Below are 25,896 nucleotides of genomic sequence, written 5' to 3'. Positions count from 1 at the left end.
GCATTAGACATCATCTCCACTAAATCTGGACAGTTTACATAACTTTTACTGCAAAAAACCCAAAACTAACCATTAAGATTTAGTTCTTTAGTTCACACTTATACAACTTCATGATGTCAAGCTTTGATTATTTCTCCAAAGTGTGTGTACCTGGCAGTAAGCATGGTTGCCCAGCGCTTTGTGTGCTTCATCGATCACCACGCACTTGACCTGCTGGGCCGGGCAGGTGTCTCTGGACAGATCATTAACCATGACCTGAGGCGTGAGGAAGAAGACCCGCTTGGACCTCCAAACCTCTTGTCTCTGCTTTGCTGCTGTGCTACCTATGAAGCGGTAGGTGCAGAATTTGAAAAGGGGGAAGATGGGTGTTGTGCATCAGATTTTATGTGATTTTCTTTTTTTTACCTGTCAGCTCAGCCATGTGTGCTTGTGGGATCCCCATCACTTTATAACAGGCCTCAATCTGTTGGGCCACTAGAGGCTTGGTGGGAGCCATGAAAACAATCTTGCCTGATGGATACCAGCGATAGAAATTGTACATAACCACAGAAGCTATAAAGGTCTTTCCCAGACCAGTGGGAAGACATACCAGAGTGTTCTGAAAAAGGGCGGCCTCTGATATCTTCAGCTGGTACTCCCTGATAGGATAGTTGGTCGGGTAGATCCATACCTTAGCTGAGGAACTGTCAAAGCCAGGGAAGTCAGGATATGTCTGCCCACCTGAGGGGGTTAGAGAGAACGTGGGCTCTTCTGTTCTGGCAGGGTTGTCATGCTGGAAACATTTAGCATTATCAAGCTGGAGGCTTCTTTCAGCTTCATACACGGCGACCACCATCAGATCATCGTCTTCATCTTCATACGCAGGCGTGGGGTCCTCAGTCCCCACTGGGTTCGCTAATGTATATGCTGACCCCTGACCATTTTCAGACCAGAGGGGATAAGAAGGAAGGTGAGCTGTAGCTACCTGGGGACTGTTGCCTGGAGTTGTTCTGGGGCGCCCAGCAGCATTTTTGCCATCTTTTATCGGGTTAACAACTTTGTTTTGGGAGACGGAGACACCCCAAGTCTGAAATAAAGTCTTCTGGTTTGAACCGCCACTCATTTTCCTTACCGGCGGCGAAAAACTTTAAGGGGAAAACGCCATGTGAAGAGCAGCAACATTGCAAGAAGACTGTCTAGAACACAAACACCCGGTCATTTCCGCCGACGTTTTCCAAAATAAATCACTTCACGTTGAGAAAAATTATTTTACACAACTATTTATGGTTCATATATTTGTAAACTGTACAAAATTACACTTATGACCATATATGAAAGGTTAATCTGAAAATATGTAAATATGTTGTTATATCTTACAAGGGCAACCTTTTATTTTTTAGATTTGGCACAGGAAGTAAATAAAAGCTTTGAGTTACGCTCCCGCTCTCCGTAGCGGCATAGTCATGTTACCATAGCAATGGAGAGAAGCAAATGGGAGAAAACAATCGTAAATTTGCAGGTAATTTATCTGCTGTCGATGATACATGTTTATACGCAGAGTAATTTTTCAGGGTGTCTTTTCTGTGCTACGTTTAGCTTCCTAGCCACTCTTGCTTTCTCAGGAAAACAGGTGCTAACGTCTGCTATAGTTAGCATTCATATGATAGTGAGACTACAATTACTCCTTTCCTCGCCACAGGCATGTTCACGTGGATATCTGGTAAGGAAAGAAGTCTGCAAAGCACGCGAAGACTTTGAAGACATCGTGAAGGAGATTGACGGGCGCCTGACGCATTTAAAGTGGACGGAGACGCTGATCTCTATTCCCCAGTTCATAGACACGGTAAATGGCATTTATGCGAATAAGGGTGACGTTTAATACCCCACATACAAAATGTTCTCATGCATTTGCTTTTTGCTTTTTCAGGGCAGCCTACGTCCACCACCCAGCAGCCCTGCCACTAAGCCTCTAGATCCAGAGACAGATGTCAGTGCTACTCCCCAGATCCCTGCACTCTCACCAGAGAACAGAGATCATCACTGTGCCCTGCTAGAGAAGACAGAAGCAGAGAGAGATGATTCACAGACCTGTTTACCCAGCAGCAGCTCTATTAGAGGGGAAGGAGAGGGCCAAAGACAAAGCGGTGTGGTGGAGAGCACAGCAGGGTCGTCATCTGTCTGGAGCAGTGTTGAGTTAGATATGAACTATACTCAGTCTCATAAAGGTATATTAAAGTTTCACACAAAGTGGAGCCATGTTGTGTGCGTGTGTAGAAGGTGTTTTAAAAAATATTGCCTCTTGTTCAGTCTTTAAGAAATTTACAGTCACAATTTTCAAGATTCAAAGAAGATGCATTCACACAGTCCTTAATTTAGTTATAAGGGCTGGTAACTCCCAAAAGGATTAACAAATCTCTTTGGGATTCCTTCTGCCAAATGAAACATGTGTAGTTACCTGCTGTGGTGACCCATTGTGAATAAAAGAGAAGCCTAATGTAGCTTTTGCCTCTAAAAATAGAATCACAGAAGCTTAAAAAGTAGAATGCAATCAGTGTTCACCTGCATTAATTACACAGTTTGTCTAGCCTCAAATGTGTTAATCCAAAACTGAATTTGGTGAAACCTTTTGAGCAGTTTCGAATTCGCCATCCCTCCATCAGGTTCTCATCGGTACTGCTTGACTCAGGAGGTGCCCCGTACCCCAGAGGCCCTGCGTTTCCATAGAAGCACCCTGACCATGGAGCTGCTCTGGCTTCAGCAGGCAATTGACAGCAGGAAAAAGGTAAGGCGAAGAAAGAGAGAGATGTAGTGCTTCCCTACGTTTATTCAGCAGTGACAGTCTCCCGCTGTAATAAAATTGCTTCTGCTCCATAGTGGAATTTATTTACTGGTTCCCAAAATAAGTTCATCCAGCAGGTCTGAGAAGCAGCCTTCGTTCTAGAGCCTACATCCAACAATCAGATAACAAATGTTAATTTTGCAGTAAGTGTCAACAGTGACTTATTACGGACAGTCCAAACCCCCCAGCTACAAACATGCACGCTGGATGGTTCGGCCCATTTTCTCCCATGTATTAAGCGTGTAAATCAGGTAGAAGCATGTTTAGCTGTCGGCACCCTTTACCCTCACACTGAGAGCTGATTTAAATCCTTTAATTTATCTTTAACACATTTCGTTGCTTCCGTGAGGCGCCCTTCAGCACCAGAGTGTGTAAATTTGCCAAGATGTGGAGCAACACTTTTTATAGATGTGTTGTCATGCACTGAGAATGCACTCATCCAGACATGCAGAAGAACATGTTACTTTTAGTGACTGTTTTCTTTCTTTTTTCCTACAGTACTTGTCGCTGAAGGATAAACTTAGCGCGTCCTGACGGCATCGTTACCATGAACTGGACTTAAACACGTGGGAGTGATGCCTTCATGTACGCAGGAACCTGCTGCACTGAGTACCTTTTTCGTGTTTGGCATAAGTTAATAAACCTGTATATTGTGTATTTTCATGTATATAAATAAAATAAATGTTATTTTTCTACAACGTTTTCTTTGTTGTGTTGCCTACCGCTTGGGCTTCACTTGGAGCATTAACTGTGCCAGTTTTAGATGGTTTACAATTGTGCATGGAGAAGTTTTGTTCACTAAAGTCCAGGTGAGCATGCTTCCCAGGAGCTCATATTTCTGAGCTATCACTATCACTCATTTCATTAGGGAATTATCCTTCAAATGTTCACAGCAATCTCCTATTAAACACCTGTTGTCCTCTGGTATTTAAGTCCTTATAGAGAACCCAGGGAAAGAAAAATATTTATAAGTTAAAGCTGAACTTTTCCTCGTTATTCCCTTGAGAGATCTTCTGTTGTGCTTGGATATTTAATATTTACGAAAAAGAATCACCTGGCTGTTGCACTTGCTCTCACTTCTATGCTTGATGGATTTGGCCTTTTTTTTTTTTCTTCTTTTTTTAACCTGCCTGTAGAGGTTATCTTATTGATTCAGCTTACAGCGCAGGAGACCCACCCGTTCTCCCCTCCTCTTGCCTGTCTCTTTTGTTGTGGTTTCTGCCGATGGTTTGGCCCACAAAGCCAGTCATTGCTGGCCACGCTGCTATGGCAACCAGGAAATACTCACCGCCATCAGTGGAGTAGTGTCCGTGTGAGAGTGTTTGAATGTGAAGGGGATAGAGAGGAGCAGAACGTGGTGAGGGGGAGCCCAGACAGACCACCACCACAACAACAGCAGAGACTGATCTTCACCTTTGGCTTTTCTGCAGTTTTCCCTCATAATCCTTCACCGAGCATGTGAGTGACAGAGCATTGTTTGGCACTTTGGAGTGGTAGCTGGATCATTTGTTTGTGTTAATGTGTGACTTTTGGAAATGTGTGAACCCAAAGAATGTGGTGTGTGTGTGTGTGTGTGTGTATGAAAAGGTTCAGTAAATGCAATTATTAGGTGCAATGAATGAGAATACATGCATGCATATATGCACTCAGAGATGGCTGCCAGCTCTGCAGCTGCATCTCTGCTGCCTCCAGTGAAGAGCGTGGTGGTGTATAGGAATGGAGACCCCTTCTACAGTGGACGCAGGTTTGTGGTCAACCAGCGACAGGTGGTCACCATGGAGGCCTTTCTGAATGAAGTGACCCAGAGCATCGGTGCCCCTCTTGCCGTCAGGACTCTGTACACCCCCAGGCAGGGCCACCGAGTCACAGACCTGCAGGATCTACGGACAGGAGCCCAGTATGTTGCTGCTGGCTTTGAGAGATTCAAGAAACTCGAGTGAGTACAACAAAATGAAGTTATTTATACTTGATGTCTGGAAAACAGATCAAGTACTGTGTTAGGGTTTTCTTCGTTATATCCCTTGTCTTTATGCACAGTTACCTGAACGTGAGAACAAAAAAGCAACCCACTGCTCGTGAGGAAACCCAGGTAGGCTTTCATTTCATTTCAGTCCTTTTAAGGAATCTGTAACTGATTAATCCTAGCCTAACCAAGAGGAATGCACCACCAGGCTACAGTCATATCAAGCTGATCATTTCAACTCCTTCCAAGTCAAATTTAAAAAGAGTGCAGGATTTTTTGTTTATTGACGCAACCTTATTCGCCTTTAAAAGTGACGACCCATTCTTATGAGCAAGCATTAGCCGTGCATGTCCCCTGTTATCCTCCTATTGAAGTCACAGGCTGTTAGGTAGATTAGCGGATATAATGGGCTAATGACTGCACTGTCCATCAAACACTCAGTCACTCAGAACTTGCAGGGTACTCTCATGTGACAGCTTCATTAATTTCAGCGGGATATTGCAACGTCAAACGATTTCATCAAGAAAATTATCCTTTCTCTTCGGCTGAACTCAACCTTTTCAGTAAAATGAAAGGCAGGCAGTGCACAGTGACGAGGATGCTAGGATTAGGCATAATGAAGCTCCCTTAGCATTCACACTAAATTGATTTCAAAGCCACACACACTTTAGAGCCACTCACAACAAGTACTTGTTTTATATTCTGACCTGCTGGCAGGACTGACCTCTTAGTGTTTCTGATGTAGAGCGATCTATTAGTCTTACTTTTATGAACAAAAAACATACATGAGTATAGAATAAGCGTGCATAGATGCTATTTTGGATAAGTGTTTGTTTGTTTTTTAGGTGGGGCCTTTGGCTTTAAAGTCTTACATGTCTGTATTGTGGTTGCTGTGGAGATACACAAGAAGTGTGCCCGTATGTTGAGTGTTTGTGTTTGAAGTTTTTATGCTTCCACCCAGTGTAATCAGGGCTGTGTACATGTTCAGGCAGGCCTAATACTCAAATTCTGAGCCCTCCTTCTGGATTCAGACACATTGTAAATAATTAAACGTCTGCCACTTTAAAGAAGGAAAAAAAAAACCAATGACGAGGAGATTATCAGAGCCCACTGATTTAGCTCAGCTAGAGGCAGACATGGATATTGGCTCCAGATTTCATTACTATGCGACGACGTGGGTGAGGGCCCTCAGATAAGACACGGCGTGTCTAAATGCACCATCCGAGGAGTCTTGGAGTGACGTCAGTTTCCATGGCTGCAGCACTTGAGCTGATATGAGCTGAATACACTTTTCGGATAATGATTTTCTTGGCAATACGCATGCAGTGGTATTTATGTGCAGGACAGGAATGATGTAAATCTGTTAAGGGAATTTTGAAACTTGATGAAAAATTGACAGCATTTGATGTTCTGCAGTGGCAAGCATCTGATTTTATGTTGGTCCCCTCTAGGTCAAAGCAATCCAGAGGCCGAATGTGTCAGCTAAATGGAGGAAGTATATACCTGTGCCTTGCATTATACAGTGAGTTGGACGAACTGCTTATCGGAGGCATATATACATAGTATCAGAAATGTATTTATTTATTTTTTACATACAGTTTGCTGGCAGTACCATTGCTTTCATTTTGGATTAAATTATCTCTGCACCTACTGGATGAGAGGAAATTTTGTCCTTAAGATCTCCAGAGAATAAACTGCTACTACTGGCTTCCCCTGATGTTTCCTTTAGCAACACTTTTGGGGAGTTTGAAAAAATCAACAACACCCTAATCTTTGCCCTGAAAACAAATATCCACGTTTCCCAGACTTATACCAAAATCAATTTCACATTAAAGTAATGCAACTGTAGGAAGATTTAAAGTATCGTTGCTGTGGCTAATTAAACTATCATTCATTATTCCTTGATTGCTAAATAATTGTTCCTAATCTTTCATTTAAGGAAACCACTGGGAAACTATCTTTTCACAACCAGCTTAGACCAGTAGTAACAATTACCAGTTCTTAACTCTTTCATCACATATCTGCATACAAGAATTAAGATGTTTCTTGTTATGTTCAGCGTTTTTCGAAATGGAGACCTCCTGTGTCCACCGTTCCGATTCATCATTCCTCGGAGCATGCAGCAGGACCTGGATCAGATCTTGAGTCTAATCACAGAGAAGGTCAGCCTAAGGACCGGTGCGGTGCGCAGGTCAGTGACACCATTACACAGAAGGTCAAAAACATTCCCAATAGCTCTGTGAAATACAAACAGAAAGATCTAATAAAGTAAATATCGAACCCCTGTACGTTTTTCAGGTTGTGTTCTCTAGAAGGAGTGGCCGTGTCCTCAGCTGGGGAGCTGGAGACTGGCCGCTGCTATGTTGCCGTGGGAACTGAGAGGTTCAAGAAACTCCCATATGTGGAGCTATTAATCTCCAAAACTACAGAGAGGTACAATCATGGAAGTTCCTCTGTAAAAAACAAAACAAAACCCGTGCTTGTGTCAGTCTGTGCTAACACATGAATAATAATCAGACGACTGGAAACAAGAAGAGAACAATATCCCACACATTCCTCTCTCCCATTTTTTAATAACTATGTTTCTTCATTTTGTAGATATTACCCTGGGAAGAGAAGGATGTTAAGGAGAGCTGAGGTAATCCTCCTCCTCTCTCTCTGCATTCAGTTACTTGCTTTATTTTCATGTCTTAAAATACAGTTTTAGGATCGTTATTTTCCAGCCTAAATGTCAGGTCTGATTGGCAGCTGTCAGAAGAAAACATTAACAGGCTATGAACATCTTCTGTTTTTTTCCCCATTAGAACAGGAAAGCAGGAAGCGGGCCTGAAGACCAATGCAGTGACTCAGCTCTCCTTGACTCCCCAGAGGTAAAACAAACAAACAAGTCTCCACTGACTTATATTCACAATATGATGCTATATTATGAGTATTTATATAATTTAGTGTTTGTTATGTAACATATTCAATGTGACCCATGAATTTCAGTCAGACGGTCGGAGGGTGAAGTCAACAGGAGATGAAGCTGCAGCCCCACAAGCTTCCCAGCAAAGGAGCAGGAGAGAAGGAGCAGATGAGACCTCTACGTTTTTTGCCAGGCCGGTCAAGATCCGGAAGAATCGAATGCAAACGAGACCACCGCTCAGCAATGGATCTGGTGAGGATTTCATGAAATCCAATCAGTCTTAAGGAGTATCTCCACTTTTTGGTGGTAAAAAACTTTTGATATCTACCCATGACAGGCCAGCCCAGTGTATTTAAAAGTTCAGCACAGAAAAGGAGAGAAGAGGTACGAGGGGCAGAGGAGGTGCAGGAGGATGAAAATACAGCTACAGAGCTTCCTGTTGATCAGGTTAGCTTCAGGCACCTCTGCGTCATTTCAGACTCATAATTGAATAGAAGATAATTAAATGCTAAAATATGACTGAGGTGGGCGCGTTTGTCTGCTCTTAATATTATAGAAGTGAGATTAAATCTAAATTTTAATCATATTTCCTTTCCAAAGAGAGCTGCAGAAATAGTGGAGGAGGAGGAATTAACCAACCCAGACGATCCTCTGCAGAACAAACAGATGGTAGGCATTTTTCATGCCATATCTAACATGTTTTGTTAGATATGAGAAATAACACTCATCACTCACTCCTGTACAAGCAAAACCAAAAATACCACTGAATAATAGTTGTCCTGCATGCATGTGGAGTAATTATTAATTCACTGTCACAAGGACAGTACATGCATGCTGCACATTTTGAACAAAAGCATTAAAAAAACACTATTTATTTCTCTCAAGAGACAAGCACAAATTATCAAGGGTGAGCAGCACGACGACGAGGAGCACCCACACAAGTACAGTGGAAAGCAGGTACAGTTCGTGTGGGTGGGTTGTTTACATTTAATCGTAATTCACGTGTTCGCATTAAAAGGGTTAACCATTTTTGTTCGTGCCGTTAAAAGGCATTACTATCTGAAGAGGAGCAGGAGTCCAAAGCTGAAATACTGGTACACACTCACACCCACGAGTAGCTAATTAATCAATTGAACAAATACAGAACTTCGGCACGTGGAGGCAAAATCTTTGTGACTTTCATTTCAAAAGGAGCTGAAGCAGACGTCTTCAGAGTCGAGGCCTTCGTCGTCTAACAGCCACGCAGAGCACAGAAAAGAAAAGGCAAGTTTACCAACTTCACACCCTATAACACCGTCACGTTTTTACTGGCATCAATATAACCAAGGCATTAAACTCGTCTTGCTGATAGCTTTTGCCTTTACACTGATTTAGTGTCGTTGCTGTGACAGGAGATCCTGCAGGATGCGCCGTCGGTTGCAACAGAACAAAACCACCATCATCAGGAGGTCACGGCATCCTAACAGTTTCACATCGCATGAACGTTTGATTAAATTAGTAGTACTTTAACTGTGGTAATGAGCCAAATAACAACATTAATGTATGTTTGTTTTATTGTAGAAAATGTAAGCGTGAGAAAAGCAAGCAGAACAAACACTACAACAGGTGGATACACTATCAGAAGCTCTACAAGCTTCAGCTCAAACTGATTGAAGTTTATTGTATCGTACACCCGTTTATGACATTCTGTCCATTCAGTTTTACAGGCATGATTCTTATGCTGATACCGTGTAGATGTTCAATGCTGCAATATATTCACCATGTGTACAGGGGAAAAAAAGAAATTTTTTAGGGTAAATCTTAAACCTATACTGAAAAATGAGTGACTACTAAATGAGTGTTGGGGAACAGTAGTGTTGCCAAGAATTTATTGATTAAATATCAGCAACAACACAGGAACAGAGCACAATATTAACAGTCATCTGTACAGTGTCTTGTATCAATTAAATGTGACAATAAACATACCGTATATATTACTGTACATGTGACCAATTTCTGAACTCTTTACACAGTTAAAGTCTTTTTCTTTCAAAAGTAGTTTGGAAAATAAAAGCAGTATATTCCTTCATAGTATATCACAAGTAAACAGTAAAAGGAAAGGCAAAAGATGAAAATTTTATCCTCAAGCTATACAACAACATTGTCCCCTCATGCCTTGCTCTTACTCTACAGCAGGCTAAAGGCAGCCACCACAAACTGTCCCCATTAAACCAGAAGCTGACATCTACCCCGGGCTTATTTATATGTGGTCTCTGTAGCATCTATGCAGATGCCAGTCACATGGCAGGAGCTGCGGAGCGTTTAAAAGTAAAAGTTAACAACCACCGCTTTTCTATGCGAGCGTCATAAATCGAGTCAAGCTCTGTGGTGAACTCTCCATGAACCCGCTTCCCCCCCTCAACATGGTGTGAGAGTTTTCTGGACAGGCCTTTTAAAGCTTGAGTTAGTTTAGACACAATTCTCCCATCAGCATCGCCGCTCTCAGGAGCTGCTCTCTGAATCTAAATCGTCCTCTTCAGTCCTGCTCCAGCTTCATTGCCCGTCTTTCCATTTACGGCGAAGGATTTATTTGAAGGCGCAGAGGAATTGGCTTAAATCCTGATCTCCTTCAGTACACGGGTTGGGTCAAATTCTGATTCCCAGTATCTCTGTCAGTATCACCAATGGAGCTTATAATACACAGAGTGATGCCAGCCATGGTGAGGAACATTCCTACGACAGCCTCTGCAGACAGATGTGTGGGCAAGGATATCAAGATAGTTAAAGTTAAAAAAAATGTATTTATTAATTAGGTACGGTCATGGTACAAAGAAATGTCTTAGCACAACTTCAGATGAACAACAACATATTAAACTGTGTCATTATTAATTAAACAAAAACTAAACCAAAATACAGACGAAGTGTGTAAAAAATTAAGTACGACTCATTATTCAATAGCTTGCAGAACAATTTTTAACAGCAATAACTTGAAGTAATCGTTTTCTGTATGACTCAATCTGTCACATCATTCTGGCCCAATCACCTTTACAATGTTGCTTCAGTTCATTGAGGTTAGCGGGGATTTGTTTAAGCACAGCATTTCAGGTTGACGTCTGGACTTTGACTGGGTCATTGCAACACCTCTATTCTTTTCTTTTGCAGCGATTCTGTTGTAGCTGTGGTGTTGCAAGGGTTAGGATCAAGTCACGCTTTAGCTGTCAGACACACATGTAGCCTCTCATTTGACTAGAACACCTTGGCTTACGGATGCTGACACAGTGACTGCAAGGTGCAGTCACTGGTCCTGTGGATGCAGAACAAGTCCAAATCATCACCCCTCCATCACTGTGCTGACTGTTTGTATGAGGTGTCTGTGTTGATTCGCCGTGTTTGATTTTTGCCAAATGTGACTCTGTGCATTATCACCAAACATTTCTATTTTGGTCTCGTCACTCCAAAGGACATTGTTCCAGGAGACTTGTGGTTTGTTCAGCTGCAGCTTTGCAAACCACAGCTCTGCTGCCATGTTCTTTTTAGAAAGCTGAGGCTTTGACCTGGTAACCCTTCGAAACAAGCCATACTTGTTCAGTCTTTTTCTAACTGAACTGTCATAAACTTTAACATTTAACATGCTAACGGAGGCTTGTAGAGTCTGAGATGTAGCTCTTGGTTTTCTTTTTTTTCCAAGTTTGTCTGAGAATTGCACAATCTGACCTTGGGATGAATTTCCTGGCATGTCCACTCTCTGGAAGTATGGTAATTGACCTAAATGATTTTCCACCGAATAATGACATCTGTAATCTATTAATCTGGCTCCTAAATACCCTATTAATTCCTGTAGAAGAAGTAGTAAGGTTGTATTTAGCGTTTCACATAATCCTTCTGCATTTGGCTTAGTTTATGTTACATAAATATGACAGCGTGTAATATGCTATGTTCTTTAGTACAACCGATACTGTATTTACTTAATTTGAAGAACTGCAAAGCATCAGATGATTTTTATTGCTTCCTGATATGTAAAACCTTTGAATTAGAGAGTGGTTAATTTTCTTTTTAATCATGACTCTAAACAGCTTAAAGTCTGACTTTCAAAATCAGCATCTGAATCTTTCCTTTTCTAGATAAATACCACCGGTTGTGTGACTGGCCTCATTATTTAAAAAAAAAAAAAAAAAAGCACACAAATGTAGTGTTATCACATGAGTGACTTACGTTTGCCTCCAATCTCTTCCCCCAGAAACTTGCCAGTTAGCAGAGTGCAAAGGAGGGTGAGGGAGTTGGCTACAGGAACAGCAAATGATAACTCTGGATGAGAAGAAAGGTTGTTTTTTAAAAAAAAAAAAAAAAATGAATTTCTAGTCTACAAAGAAGGCATACAGTGACAGTCTGTGTCAAGTAAAGCAATAAAAGTAATTTCTCAAACATGTTCCATTAAGTATGATGATTTTCTGCTTGTAGTGTTTAAAAGAAATTACATTTAACATTTATCCAGTAAGCCATGTGAAAAACTAATCTACGGTGGCTTATTGGCATTTGATACAGGAAATTCTGGTATGATCTGATATGAAGTAAATATAGGGCCAGTAATACTGATACTAAACCAATATCGATACTTTTAGCCTATACATATAGCTTATATAGGTATATCAGTGTGTCATGATTCATGGGATGAATCATCATTTGAAATTTTGAACACATTTTAATGACCATTAAAACTTTGTGATTTACTGTGATTTTGACTACTTTTCAAAATAATAACACTTATAACTTAAACACTTATAAGGTTTTCATGCATTCAGAAACAGTTTTTTTTTTCTGGAGACCTGGAATGTAAATGTACCTGGCTCTAAAGCACTTTGGGTCAACTTCTGTTGTTTAATTACGCTGTAGGCTATAAATAAACAGACAGATAGTCAACACAAAAGGTTCAGCCATTCTTCATAGCGCATGTTTGAGATATATTTCCAAAAAAAACCCAAAACACTTTATTTAACACAGAAACAAAATATCGATCGGATACAATACCACCGCTGGTATTGATACACTCAATATTTGGCCCGATCCGCACACCTCTATTGGTAAGTTCGCATTAGTTTTTCAGGCTACACTTGTGCTAGGTCTCACCTGTGGTTGAAAGTGTGTAATAGTAGACCACTGAACCACTCTGGTTTAACAGAAATGGGACCAGGTACTGTAGAGCAACACAAGGGAGAGGGAGCAACTGAGCCAGTTACAATAACATACAGTCTACGTTAAAATGCGCGAATCTGCTGTCTCAAAACCTACCTTGATGTTAAGAAAGAGAAACCTGAGCTCCGCCAGCAGCTGTGCCACTTTGCTGGTTTTTGTCACATTTTCTATCCCCTCGGTGCCTCTCTTTAGGAAGGGGTTGGTGCAGCCCCACAGCACCGACACCAACAGGAGACTCAGTAGCTCGACTGTAACACATTAAAACGAGCTTACTTCCTTAGCATAGGTAGTAAGATGCTAACTACTCCTGGCTTAGCTTTGCGTTGTTAATTCTGGTGAGGAGGCGGAAACTTGGAAATATACATTTAAAATGAAAATACAGACGAAATATTAAAATTCTTGACAACTAATATGATTTTTAAGGGAAACAATAGATTATGGCCAACTCACCTACGGTCACCATCGTCCTGGTTGTCAACAGTCGCTATAAGTCGCGTTCAAGATTGTTTTTCAGGTGTTAGCGAACATTATTCAAACGAATAAATTCATAGTGCAAGAATTTACAGTGCAAATCCTTAAACTTGTCCAAGAAATGTGCAAAAATAAATTGGTGAGGATTGTTTCTCTCATTTGCAGCTTCTGGTCGTTGGAGTTTGCGAACAGTTCTTGCCCTCTTGAACGCAGCTTTGAGGCTTTCCAATCATTACTTTTCCAGAGACTACCAGCAGAGGGCGCAGGGACTCACTCTTCCGCTTCCAAATATTATTTTTACTACTACTACTATTATTATTCTCTGTGCTAATTACTTCATTGTAATAAACAGACAATCCACTACTACAAATATTAGTTTTTATTTTCACTTCATTTCATTTAGTGAACATCTACAAACAATACAAATACATGGACCAAAGAGAATAAAGTGCAAAATACTTTAATGTCAAATTAAAAATGCTTCACATCAGGAAGTAAGGCTGACAAGCTGTTTCACATAGGTCTCTTCATTCTGCGTGGTAAAAAAGAAAGAATGAATGAAAGACAGAAAGAAAAAAGGACGTAATGATATTTTAGAGATTTTTAAAAACACAAAATAATCAGAGTGAATGTGTGACTGCTCACAAGTACAGAATGATGTAAAGTTAATAGAGCTCAAAATAAATCTGGAACATTAACACATTTTCTCAGTCATAAAGGGTGTCCATTACACAACTACAAAAAGAGTTATCATTTTCCATGCCTTCAATTAGATGAATTCTACGTATACTCAAAAACCTCTTGAAAACATAAATTTGCATCGCCGGACCAGCATTATCCAGCCATAGGCCCATAGCTGTCCACACTACACATTACTTCATTACTTCATTAGCAGTAATGCAACATCAGCAAAGAGCACAAACAGCAATGACTATTCTCTGAACACTGAGTTTAGCCAAAGTTCTTCAAAAGGAAATTTCCGTATTCAGATCCTTCATTTCCCTTGTGTGCTGCTTTGATCATCTTTGAATTGTACACCCAAAAGACCTCATGATATCCTTGTAGTCTCTACCAGTGGCCCAGTTGTTGGAGATTTAACAGTGACAAGGTCACAGATTGAGTTTCCACAGCATTCAGTCAGCACAATATGTAACAACACATCAGTCAGTGCCTGTTTTGAGACTAAACCGCAGTCTTGGTGCTATGTGTTTTCTATTGATGGATTTTCATGTATGGTGACCACGGTGGACCCGCTGTTGGTGCTGAACTGCTCAACTTGATTCCCCTCCGCACTGGTGAGCTCTGCTCTGGGCAGCCGGAAGCTGCTCTCTGAGGCTGGGTTTGAGTTGGTGATGCTCCCTGACACAGAGCTGATTCCCACGGGCGTCAGCGGAAAGTTGCTTTGAACTGTAGATTGGGACATCTTCGGACGAGGTTTTGAACTTCTACTGGTTCCCAGGAGTCTGGATTCACGTGTCCGCCTGAACAAAAAACAAACAAAGACATTGGGAAGACAAATTTATAGATTTTTCTTTTAAATTTGTGATTCCTGTAATAATTCCATAATAATATCAGTTTTTTACTTGGCAGTCTTTTGTCTTTTTACTGTAGTAGCTATATGAATAAAATAAAAACTCATTTACATTACATATATTAGATTGTCAAAGGGTCATAAGTCCCTCTCATGTGTCTTTATTGAAGTTAAACAATCTAAGAAGGGAATGCCCCTGTGTGGTTCTAGCTACCGGTTGCAAATCAGATATATAGATAGATGTGACCTGTACGTCAGGTTGTGCCACTTTATAGGGAAAAAGTCCCTCGTCAAAATGTCAGGGAACCACAGGCAGAGAATAAATAAGAATCTGATACAGAAGATGGTATCATGGTATCTCTCAAACGGAACGTGATAAAAAAAAAAAAGCAGCTCTCTAGTCTTCCACGAAGTGAACAGAAATAGCAACATTGCTTTACAGCTTGAAACATTCGGTATGCAGGAATCGCCTTGTGTCCGAGGAATGTCGTCTCACCTGTTGTACGTCTTCAGGATGATGAGTAAAATGGCGAGAATGATAATAATGCCAATGACAATGACAGCAATCATAGCCCCAGAACCTGAGAGATACAGAAGAGAGGCAAGATGAGCAATGAACTCTCTGACAGCTACGCCGTCTTATACACATTCCGCTTTCTTGTGATGGTGCAACTTATTTTGTGTGTCCTCCAGAAATAATGACTTGTGACCTAGCAACCATATCACTAAAAGGTAAACAGACGACGGTAAATATTTTCTACCAAATACTTGTCTGCCAAGCCCATAAGAAATGTGCAGATTAGACTTTATGACGCAGTGGGTTTTTATTTCTGAGGACTGGCTCTTCTGATTATTTCTTATCTAATTCAAAGCACTATCATGGTGTCTACAAAAAAACAAAACCTTGCTGACAAGGATGTGTTTCACTGATGTCTGGTTCAAGACGACGCTGCAGTTTGGAGCTCACACACAGATGATGTTCTTACTTTGAATGAGTATTTGTTCTTTGGACTTGGTGACAGCGGTTGTGTTCGAAGTTACGGTAGTGTTGGTCACTGGTGAGACGGTTGAAGCTTGCATCTTCAGGAATAACCTGCCAAGAACAAAAAGTATCACGTCAGCCACAGACTAAAACAGCACTACATTCATTCGAGAGAAATATTATAAGGTTTAAACCGTTTCTGCAATAGATTTATAACACATCTAGAAAATAAGAGGAATGTAGAAGAACAGATGGGGAATAAAAGTAGCAGATGGATCGCTCAGTGGAGGGAAAGTTGGTAATGACTGAATGTTTTATGGCATCCACAAGAATGGCAAACCTCACCAGAACAGTACAATAAAAAGTACGAGTGAATACCAAGATTTGTGGTACCAGAAGATTCTAGCAATCATAAAGCTTTTCTGTTCAGTTTTATTTATATATATTCACAACAGCTGTCCCCTATTGAAGGCTATGAGCAAGCACCTGGCGAAACTGGGAAAGAAAAACTCCCTTATAACAGGATGAAACCTCTGGCAGGACCAGATTTGGGGGTAAGGGGAATATAAGAGAGCAAAATACACACCTTTTTTTTTCGTTTTTAAAATCTTTGATGTATTTCACGACACAGTCTACAGAAGCAGTCAAAGCAGAAAATATGTTGCCAGCCACATAACTCGTCTCTGACGAGATTTCTCACACAAACAACTGACTGACAGGATGTGATTGTTGGGTTCTCATGCTTCGGATTGACTGGCTGGTAATGCCAGGCTTTGTCATGTCTGCCAAAGCCTTTGTTGTTTCAGGGATGTATATTCATCAGGCAGTCAGAACAAAGCTGAAAAAACAGAGCACAAATATGACCCAGTACTGCGTTCCTGTATTCCTGCCCTACAGTTCTCGTTTTGGGGTACTTAACATTTATTTATTTCATATACCCTGCACCTCCTGTGCATAAACACCTCCTTACGTTATCACATTTTGTAACATTTTGACTTTTTTAAGCACAAGGGAAGCAAATGTGGGCAGCGGTCCGCCATTTCACATTTTAGGAATGTTTACCAATGCAAAAGTGCAAATCATCATCTTCAGTAGATAATATAATTACAAGATTCAGAACATCCAGAGAAACAAGGACAAAAACCAACAGAGAATGGCCAGGATTGTGGTATCTCAGGTGACACTGCACTAATCCTCTGAGGCCTAAGTCATCATTAGAGATGACTTCAACCAAAATCCCAAACCTCTGCGCCCTCTCCTTCCTTTCCTCCTAACTATATTCTATAAATGATCCTGTTCATTCATATCAACCTTCCCTCCCCCCTTTCCCTTTATCCTCTTTCCACTCCTTTTTAAAAAAGTTCCCTTTTATGTTGTTTTCTTTTTTCTTAAACCCTAAATCCCACCTTTTCATCTCTTCTTCCTCCTTCCACTGGACTAACCTCAGCATTACCCCTTCTTCATTTCCTTCATTTCCTGAAGCCTAACCTTCCCCTCCTCTTCTTGTGTCTTTTCCTCCATTTCCAAAAATCGAATCTTCCCTTACTTCCTATTAATTCCCTTTTACTAAATTTTGTCCTCCTTCGCTCCCTTTTCCTTTCCTATCCTCAGTTATATTAATTAGGGGATAATGATTAATTATCCCATTCCCTGACTTTGACCTTTCCCTTCAATTTTTCAATTTTTCCAGTTAGCTTTTTTAAAATATAGTCAACTATTTTTTCATCATTCCCTTCTCTCACCAATCAGGGAACAAAGAAAATAATCTTCCCAACTGACACACATCAAAATCCATTTTCAGTATTTCCATAAAAATCAGTCTTTCCCTTCTCCAAAATGTTGGGTTAGGGTTATCTTTAATGACTAAGACCTCACTTAAAATGGACTGAAGTGAGGTGGAAAACTATGTTGTGGTGTGAGGAATCACATCCTTGGCACTAAAGAGAACAAGGACTGTTACAGAAGCCGGATGCTTTCATGGTGATAAGGTGACTTTAGTCAACATCTGTGAAGACACCAGTAATGCTAAATGAGATCTACTTTTAAGAGCAACATAACCTGCCAATCAGATAGATGACACTTTTTTTCTTCGATCGTGGCTCAAGAGTTGGGAGTTCGCCTTGTAATCGGAAGGTTGCCGGTTCGAGCCCCGGCTCGGACAGTCTCGGTCGTTGTGTCCTTGGGCAAGACACTTCACCCGTTGCCTACTGGTGGTGGTCAGAGGGCCCGGTGGCGCCAGTGTCCGGCAGCCTCGCCTCTGTCAGTGCGCCCCAGGGTGGCTGTGGCTACAATGTAGCTTGCCATCACCAGTGTGTGAATGGGTGGATGACAGGTTGTGTAAAGCGCTTTGGGGTCCTTAGGGACTAGAAAAGCGCTATACAAATACAGGCCATTTACCATTTACCATTCTTATTTCAGCAGGACAAATCCATTTTTCACATTTTCCGCATACATAAAGAAGCATGGCATTGTGGTAAAAGAGCGCGGCACTAAGATGAACTGTCTGCAATCTAGACCTGTCAGCTTACATAAACACTTGGCATATAATAAATCAAAATTACCACAATGGAGGCTCTGTACTTATAAGCAGGTAACAATTTAGATAAAGCAAGAATGGGGAAACATTTTACGTTCCAAGCACAGCATTTGCTTTTCTAGTTTCAGCTGTTAAACGTGGTGGTAATCCTGCCACATTCCTAACGTTTTCAAAACTCAAAGTTCCCGTAGTCAGATTCAAAATAAACATGAATAAAATTTTAACTGAAAAAACACATTCTCTTTTACAACATATAAGTATAATAGTGCTTACTAAAGTCTTCAAGTTACAGTGCTTAACAAACTTATTAGCTCACCACACAATGCCAAATATTGGCTAAAGTAACAGTATTGGTAATTACCAAAATTAATGCTTATGTAATGGTAAAACCCCCACTATGTGCAAACTGTTTTATCAAAATGAAGTTCCTGACGCTAAAATTTAATTCGTTTATTCCTACAAACGAGGTTCTAGAAACGAAAAGGTATAGATTAGCGATCTCTCAGCCATGACTCCTAGAGTCACCCTCAGATATTATTTTACTGCAAGTCGACAATCAGGGCTCCTGTGTGATTTCGTTATTGTACTCAGAACACTGTGATCGCAATCTAATCTACTTTTTTGCAAGCATGTCACGAAGAGATCCTCTGTCAAGTGGGCGGATCCCAGAAACTCCAGGAAACAATCAGATCACAGCTGTAGGTCAGGGCTGTCCCTGTCACTGATCTCTCCCCTGACACTGACAAGGACAGCGACACCATCTCGCAACCAAAGCAAACTTGACACGAACAAACTTTTTAACTTCCATAAAATGGATTTCCATATAGATTTACATAAAGACATCCTCTAAATATCACTTCTACTTTTGTTTCCACTTGTAGCACGCTGGCGTCATCACTGGACTTCCTCATCCTCTTTTCACGCAGTGCAACGTAAACCAAAGGATACACAGTGAGCTCAGTGAGTCATCCAAGCGTGACTCAATGAGGCGGTGATTAAGTGGAAGATTTAATGTGCCGACATTACGATAGCATTTATTTGTGTTTGTGTGTGTGTGTGTGTGTGTGGTTTTGTATCTTATAATGAGTTGACATTTTTTGACCTAATCACTTCCACCACTCATTAACTAATCTTAAAATTACCAGGCTGAAATCACAGAACTATTTAGATTTCTTTAACAGGAGCGTGTTTGCCGGCACAGCGGCACAATCAGAGCAGGTGGCACAAGCGGATAAAAATTTGCATCAGCTATAAAAAGCTGAAAATCTTGGCACACGGAAGATCATCCCACGCACACATCCTGACACATATCATATCAATTATAGTCACAGTAAAGTATGGAAAATATCACCCCAGCACTGCGTATACACTGGACATGTCATTTCTGATTCATTCTTTTACCTACTTTACAGAGATTATGAGATTTTAGATTATTGTTTCCCCCATGAAGTGTATGGATAAGTGCAGTCTTTTGTGCTCAGTCTTAAACATCATGCTCGAGTTTACATTTCACCTACAAGCCACTGTGCACATCCTGGAAGCATTGCACAAGGTCTTTTTACAGACCATATAGTGTATGCGAAACCTCAAGGACACGAATGCACAGACACTTAAAGTCACAAATACCAAAAATTGGTCAGGGCTTAAACTGTGATTTTATTGTTTTCACTGCAGTAAAATCAGAACTGTAGTCACACTCTGAGAATAGAGTAACGAAACTTGTACTCGATACGTGTGTGTGTGTACTTTACGTCTTATCCACCGGGCAAATATTGCATAAATGACTCTCCAGGTGTTGACATACTATTAGGCAAAGAGATTAATAATGGCATACATCATGTCAGCTGTTTGCTGTGTTGACAGCTTCTGATAAGTGGCTAACTAATCGTCTGATGTGTAAGGTCAGTTACACCATTGCTTTGGAAACAGTAGGGAATACACTATGGGGATGACGTGGTTATGTAACCAGTTGAGTCATTTTTGTTCCTATAGGCAAAAAGTTTAAATGACATATGTGTGTGTTTAAAAAGTACCTTATTGATAGCTATAGTATTTTTCTTTACAGTACTGTATTTTCAACAGTTAGTTTTAAACTATATCTTCCTTTGAAGTATTATTACTGTATTTGTTCATTTATTGGCTCACTGTGTAAAAAGAATAGTGTACATTTTCCAGATGGTGGCAAATAACACAATTACAGTTCTTTTCTTTAAAGTACTTGTGCTGTATTTTTAGCTTCTAATCCTTTATTATGTCTTCATTAGTTCTTTGCCATTAGTTGTTTACAGCAAATTAACAGAACATGACGGAATAACAGGTCTGGATTCATTTACTGGAAAAAAAAAAAAAAAATTAATATGGTTAACTGGCTTAAATGGGAAGAAGCTAGGTGTACTAATTAAATAAATTTGTTAAAAGTGCCTTTATCATAGCTGAGTCTTTGGTGATTATAGAATAAGTTACCATGAGAGAAAGAACAAGCTCTTTCTTTAAGGTTCAAATGTAGAGCTACGGGTATTTGTTGTGCTACAAAGCTGCCGTGTCTGCAGAGGCAATCAAAAATGTGCTGTCGAAAAAAATGGCTTCACCAGCGCAGCAGGATGTGTACCAGCTTTTATCAAAAAGAGGTGATCGGATTAAGCAAAGATAGATCACATTTATCGTCCCAGGATGGAGATTTAATGTCATCTTTTGTACAGTTGAAACATAATCTGTCCATTTTCATAACTCCTTATCCAGTCAAAGGCTGTTTTGAGACTGGAGCCCAAAGCAGCTGTCATAGGTTACACCCTGGGACAGCTCCCCAATAGCTGTACTGTAATTTTAAACTAAACGTTTCACTCCTTAACCACCCTCTTTACTTGGCGTTTTCATGGTACAGAGGCATCTCTTTACATAACTGCACATGCTTGTGATTCAGTAGCCAGTGGGTGTGACGCCTCTCACGGAATAGGTGTGTTGACAGACGTAAGTAATACATCACAGGAGCTGCAGTTTAGATTTAGGATGGGTGCTATGTGGCAGAGGTTGGGAGAGCCCTCAGCCAAGGAAAAACACCTAATGTTAACACACCTTGACTAAATCACGTGCAGACATCGTCATCCTATACCCACTCCTTTACTTTGGCTGAACTGCCCAGAAGACAAAACTCGAGTTTGATGGCAAATGAATCATGGCGCCGTTTCCCTGAGTAGAACAAATTGCAAAAGATATGTTATCCTAAGCCATTTACCATGATTGAACGCTTGTGATAAAAGATAATGACCTCATTTAATTGTCCAAGTGTATTTTTATGTGTATAATATCTCTTTTCTGGCTTGATTTTGATTGTAAATCTTAGAGAATATGCTCTCTCCAGGGTTAGTTAAATAACATATAACAGGTGCCAGCAGATGGATTTTTGGCTTGAACCCGGATCGTTTTTTATTTACAGTAAACATTTTAAAGCAACACCGGTCCTTTCATAGCTTGGTCACTGGCTACCACATTCCTGGTGTACAAACCAAACAGTGTAATCAGCTGATCAACTTAGCCACATATTGGAAATGCCATAAGCCATAAACATACATCCTTTATTGTCAAGATAACAGAGGGGAAATCAGTCAAGCTAATTCAAACACGAGTGGCAGTAAAGGCCGGTGGCTTGGCCAGGATTCTGCAGGATGGAGGAAAAAAAAACACTTCAACTTCACAGATTTAAACCCAAGATCCAACCGAGTGCATAAAGTTTATGATCTGTTGCACCATTGTCAATATACTTTATATGTTTTTATAAGTGTCAGTTTTCAGCATTTCATTTGTATGATGTAATACTGAAAAGTAAAAATGATGCAGCCATTGTTTATTGACTTTTCAGTAATACATTTCTGCCTGCTCAGCTATGATGTAAAATATGTGATAACACTGTTTCTAAAGCAGCCCAAGTATGTTTTCCTTCATCATGTTCCTGCATCGGGACACAATGAACAACATATTTGTCAGTAGCTGTGATATTGCCAATCTATATACTATATTGGCTGAGCTCCAAATACTTAATTCACTTATCCACGTTAACTCGTTTTATGTTTATTGCAAACCCCAGAGCATGGAAAATCTGTTTTTCCCCCCACAGGGAAACTATATTACAGTTAATATACACAAGCAGGACAATCTTTTAAAAGACATAAGACATAAGTAGCAAGAGACCCTCTCATCTTTTTTACTCTGGTTTCTTAAAAGTAAAGGAATCTGAAACTAAATCTCAACAGACCACTGATTCTGACGTCAGCATCCGTGTCCTCGCCGGTCAATCTTCTCCGTTCTGTAATAAGAGTTTGTTTGCTGTTCCACAAACTGCAGCTATTCACTAACACTGCAAATTCAATATCCTTTCTTCCACCCTGAGTAAACAAGCCGGTTATTGGTCTGTCCAGAAAGTGGACTCGTTGCAGAACGGGAACAATTTAGTTTCCTTTTTTTTAATATTATTTTTTTATGAGGGAATGAACAGACAAAGCTGTTGACTCGTTCCACCTCTGCAGATGCTCACCCAGACGTTAAAAACAACGCAGTCTCCCGCACGACCCATGTTCACAAGTACATTCAAAGTACAATCTTCAAACGGCTGTCGGAGCCAATATTTGAGCAGTCACTTTGAAGCAAGCTAACAAGACATAGATGGCCCCGATTGTTTCCTTAGAAAAGCGGACATGTGGCCTAAAGTCACAGCAGAGAGCTCGCCTGGATCATCTCTGATGTAAACCTCTCATATCTTTGGTTATTCAGATGTCACATCTAATAGGGATTTTACTGTGACTTTTATCGAGCCCAGTCAGTGAGCACAGAAATTTGCAACAGAGAACAGTTGCTGTTATTCATGTAAAGCTGAAGTGATCGTACCATGAAAGTAAAGGTGTGAATGACGGAGCTAACTGCCGGACACTTGTTAAGTCATTGGACAGACCCCAAAGACGATAAAAATGTAGATCCATGTGTGGATAAATTTGAAAGCCAAATTCCAAACAAGCTCAGATAATTTGGTATTTGTAGTGAGAATCACACTAAACTGGTTTCAGATGGAGGCAATAAACCCTTCAGCAATGAGTCTACGATAAGTTTGCACAACAGCTTCTTAGCGTGAAGAGTATTCTACACAGCCACGAAAAGCATGACAAATGAAGTGTGTGAGGGGATTAAAAAGCCATTTCTCAAGTGTGAACTTAAAAAAAAAAAAAGCATTTAAGCCCAAATATGGATTGTAAGTTGCACAGACTGAATGCTGAACTCAGTGTCTCTTTTTATTTGTTTTTGCTTGTTTACAAATGTGAAAGCTGTAAAAAAAAATTACCAGTCACTTGAAGGAGTGTTAAAGCATCATTCACACATTCTCTGGGAGTATTTACACTAATTAGGAACACATTTTCTAATTAAAATCTGTCAGTCAGAATTATTATCAGGAGACAAACCTACACAAACTGTCTGAGATGAAGCGCTGATTACTCATTCAGGATTCCTCAGAAATATTACGATCTAATAATAGGATGAATAATTTTCCTAAATGACTAAGATGATGCTGCTCAGAATAGAATTTAGCGTTGTATAACACACTTTTCCTTCTAACTGGATACACGACATAGAATTAATCCATCATTGCCATGATGAAAATCGCATCGTTTCTAATTGGTCTGTAATAGATTTCTATATAAGTTCATTTTCTGTCACAGTGTTGCTTTGCTGGTACGTACGGTGTGACTTGCTAATGCTGTATTAACAAAGCACATTATAAGACAATGCTCATCAAAGTTAAATGTGACAACACAAGAAAGTCCATACAATTGAAGTTAGCCTACTGAGCCACAGAGTTCATTTGTGAATATGTCAATTTAATTTCATTTTAACCTCTTTTATACTTCAATCATAGGATCACAATCTTCTAATTAAACAAAGAAAATCACAGAAGGCAAAATAAAATCAAACCACATCACATTGAATAACTTGAATAACAGGCAACATTTCGAGCAATGTTTCAACGTGATTAAAACTTGAATATCTGTTTTAGCTGGGTAGATTTACACAGGCATTAAACACTTAGAAGAAGTTTAATGTGTGAAGATGAGTAAAATGCACCTGAGGAACAGGTCATCTTTCTGTTCTTAGAAGTCTCCTTGTCAAGAAACTAAAAATGAGAGTTCCACAACACAGTGACAAATCTTAAATCAATAAACCGTCATCATGTGAATCGGTACAGCAGGACTACACAACGTGCGATTGCATTTACCTGCAATTATAGTGCCAGCTGATGGGCAGCTGCTCCATCAAACAGTCACTTATCAATAGGAGATATGCAGCCTGATACTAATGAGAGGTCAAAATGACTCTTTTTTTAAATTCCAATTCAAACTTGTCCACTTCTTTAGCACTAAAAGCAGATTTCTATACATGAGAGATCTTTGGTATGTGAGCTATTTTTTTGTCCCCTCACCTGAGAATCACCTATGTTCTCGTTATGTCTGAGAGAACCCCCGCTCCAGAACAGGAAACACTCAACAGGAAAGGGAGTTCTTACTCTTTGAGTTTACATCAAAACAAAAAAAATTATCTGCCAAGAAAACCGCAGCGGTTAGTGTGACCTACCCGATCACCTTCTCTTTGATTTCAGCCCAAGCCTTCTCCGGATGGGAGCCTGAGCAGTGCAAGAGCCCCCTCCCTCAGCTGACTGAGGGGGGCATAGTCCAGAATCGCAGCAGGCCTGGGGAGGGAGACACCAGGGAGTCGAAGAGCCGCGTGAGCAACTCCAGGAGGGGAGAATAAATCCCAAATGTAGCTAAAGTGGTGGCGGCACAGGTACAAGCATACAGGTCAGATGTACTGAGAGAGCGCGAGAGTTCAGAAACAATCACGGATATCTGTGAGTGTGTGAGAGAGAGAGAGAGTGTGTGTGTGTGGTTTCTCTGTGAATCACAGTGTTTATGTGAAGAAGGGGAGGAGAGTGTGGAGGAGGAGGAGGCTCCACGTTGCTTCTCGCTGAAAGTAATAATGTCAGGCAACTGGTTTTTCAGGTCCCTCCGCCCGTCCCTTAGGCGTGCTGGAGCTGCTGATCAAAAAGCAAGAATCCTCTCCAAAGCTGCCAGCTCTCCCCATGACCACTGCTTCTCAAAATCAGTCTCCAGTGGGCGCCTCGGGACACTTTGTCCACATAGTCAGCATATAGTGGACACATTTCTATTCCTCCAGTTAAGATTAATGTCTTAACTGGTAGGTCATTTGAAACTGTCACTTCCTCTCCTTTACAGAACAAATGGCCCTACTCGTGTTTACTCGTGTGAGTATTGGCAAAGTTTGTCGTTTCAGTTTTATCAGATATGCATTCATCTCTGGTCAAACACATTTCATGTATGTAGTTAAAAATTGACAATATGCCTGTTCAAAGGGTATTGGGTGTGTGTGTACCAGCCTTCTATTGTTGGACTGTAAGATCCATTCAAACAGCTGGAAACAAGGGAAACATTTGTACAAGCAATAATTTAACAGCTTGGTTAGACT

The 25,896-nt window shown here is 40.5% G+C and overlaps 5 protein-coding genes across 6 annotated transcripts in view; 2 read left to right on the top strand and 3 right to left on the bottom strand.

The window, feature by feature from the left end:
- fancm (FA complementation group M) overlaps window positions 1–1,201 on the bottom strand; it is a 45,152-nt gene extending 43,951 nt beyond the window's left edge. Inside the window, exons 1-2 of the mRNA XM_040041354.1 lie at window positions 406–1,201; window positions 151–323 (exon numbers count right to left, since the gene is read on the bottom strand). Coding sequence (XP_039897288.1) covers window positions 151–323; window positions 406–1,102 — 870 coding nt within the window. The 5' untranslated portion in view covers window positions 1,103–1,201. The remainder of the gene's footprint in view (window positions 1–150; window positions 324–405) is intronic.
- Window positions 1,202–1,380: 179 nt separating this feature from the next.
- Window positions 1,381–3,513, top strand: iqcc (IQ motif containing C). Its single transcript, XM_040041370.1, has 5 exons — window positions 1,381–1,498; window positions 1,679–1,822; window positions 1,907–2,204; window positions 2,640–2,761; window positions 3,317–3,513. Exons 1-5 carry the CDS (start codon window positions 1,457–1,459, stop codon window positions 3,350–3,352), a joined length of 642 nt encoding a protein of 213 aa, XP_039897304.1. The 5' UTR covers window positions 1,381–1,456; the 3' UTR covers window positions 3,353–3,513.
- A 95-nt stretch (window positions 3,514–3,608) lies between these two features.
- On the top strand, window positions 3,609–9,523 carry dcdc2b (doublecortin domain containing 2B). Its single transcript, XM_040041362.1, has 14 exons — window positions 3,609–4,754; window positions 4,856–4,907; window positions 6,233–6,303; window positions 6,841–6,972; window positions 7,080–7,214; window positions 7,380–7,419; window positions 7,586–7,651; window positions 7,770–7,938; window positions 8,024–8,133; window positions 8,287–8,355; window positions 8,572–8,643; window positions 8,736–8,780; window positions 8,878–8,949; window positions 9,078–9,523. The coding sequence occupies exons 1-14, from the start codon at window positions 4,447–4,449 to the stop codon at window positions 9,147–9,149; spliced, it is 1,413 nt and encodes a 470-aa protein (XP_039897296.1). The 5' UTR covers window positions 3,609–4,446; the 3' UTR covers window positions 9,150–9,523.
- On the bottom strand, window positions 9,521–13,595 carry tmem234 (transmembrane protein 234). 2 transcript variants are annotated; one of them, XM_040041372.1, is made up of 6 exons: window positions 13,306–13,595; window positions 12,952–13,103; window positions 12,790–12,856; window positions 12,506–12,556; window positions 11,878–11,970; window positions 9,521–10,410 (listed from the first exon to the last, which is right to left on the bottom strand). In XM_040041372.1, exons 1-6 carry the CDS (start codon window positions 13,316–13,318, stop codon window positions 10,295–10,297), a joined length of 492 nt encoding a protein of 163 aa, XP_039897306.1. In that variant the 5' UTR covers window positions 13,319–13,595; the 3' UTR covers window positions 9,521–10,294. The 2 variants fall into 2 exon arrangements, with proteins under 2 accessions (XP_039897306.1, XP_039897307.1); XM_040041373.1 differs by lacking the exon at window positions 12,506–12,556 and having other exon boundaries at window positions 13,306–13,583.
- A 92-nt stretch (window positions 13,596–13,687) lies between these two features.
- On the bottom strand, window positions 13,688–25,312 carry LOC120739569 (non-compact myelin associated protein). The gene is made up of 4 exons (XM_040041374.1): window positions 24,988–25,312; window positions 15,844–15,950; window positions 15,354–15,438; window positions 13,688–14,807 (listed from the first exon to the last, which is right to left on the bottom strand). The coding sequence occupies exons 2-4, from the start codon at window positions 15,935–15,937 to the stop codon at window positions 14,528–14,530; spliced, it is 459 nt and encodes a 152-aa protein (XP_039897308.1). The 5' UTR covers window positions 15,938–15,950; window positions 24,988–25,312; the 3' UTR covers window positions 13,688–14,527.
- Between the last annotated feature and the right edge of the window lie 584 nt (window positions 25,313–25,896).

Source organism: Simochromis diagramma, unplaced genomic scaffold (assembly GCF_900408965.1).
Source record: "Simochromis diagramma unplaced genomic scaffold, fSimDia1.1 OVJJ01000304.1, whole genome shotgun sequence".
NCBI classification, from domain to species: Eukaryota; Metazoa; Chordata; class Actinopteri; order Cichliformes; family Cichlidae; genus Simochromis; species Simochromis diagramma.
Note: the sequence above shows the minus strand (reverse complement) of the source record. Positions and strands in the feature narration are given on the sequence as shown.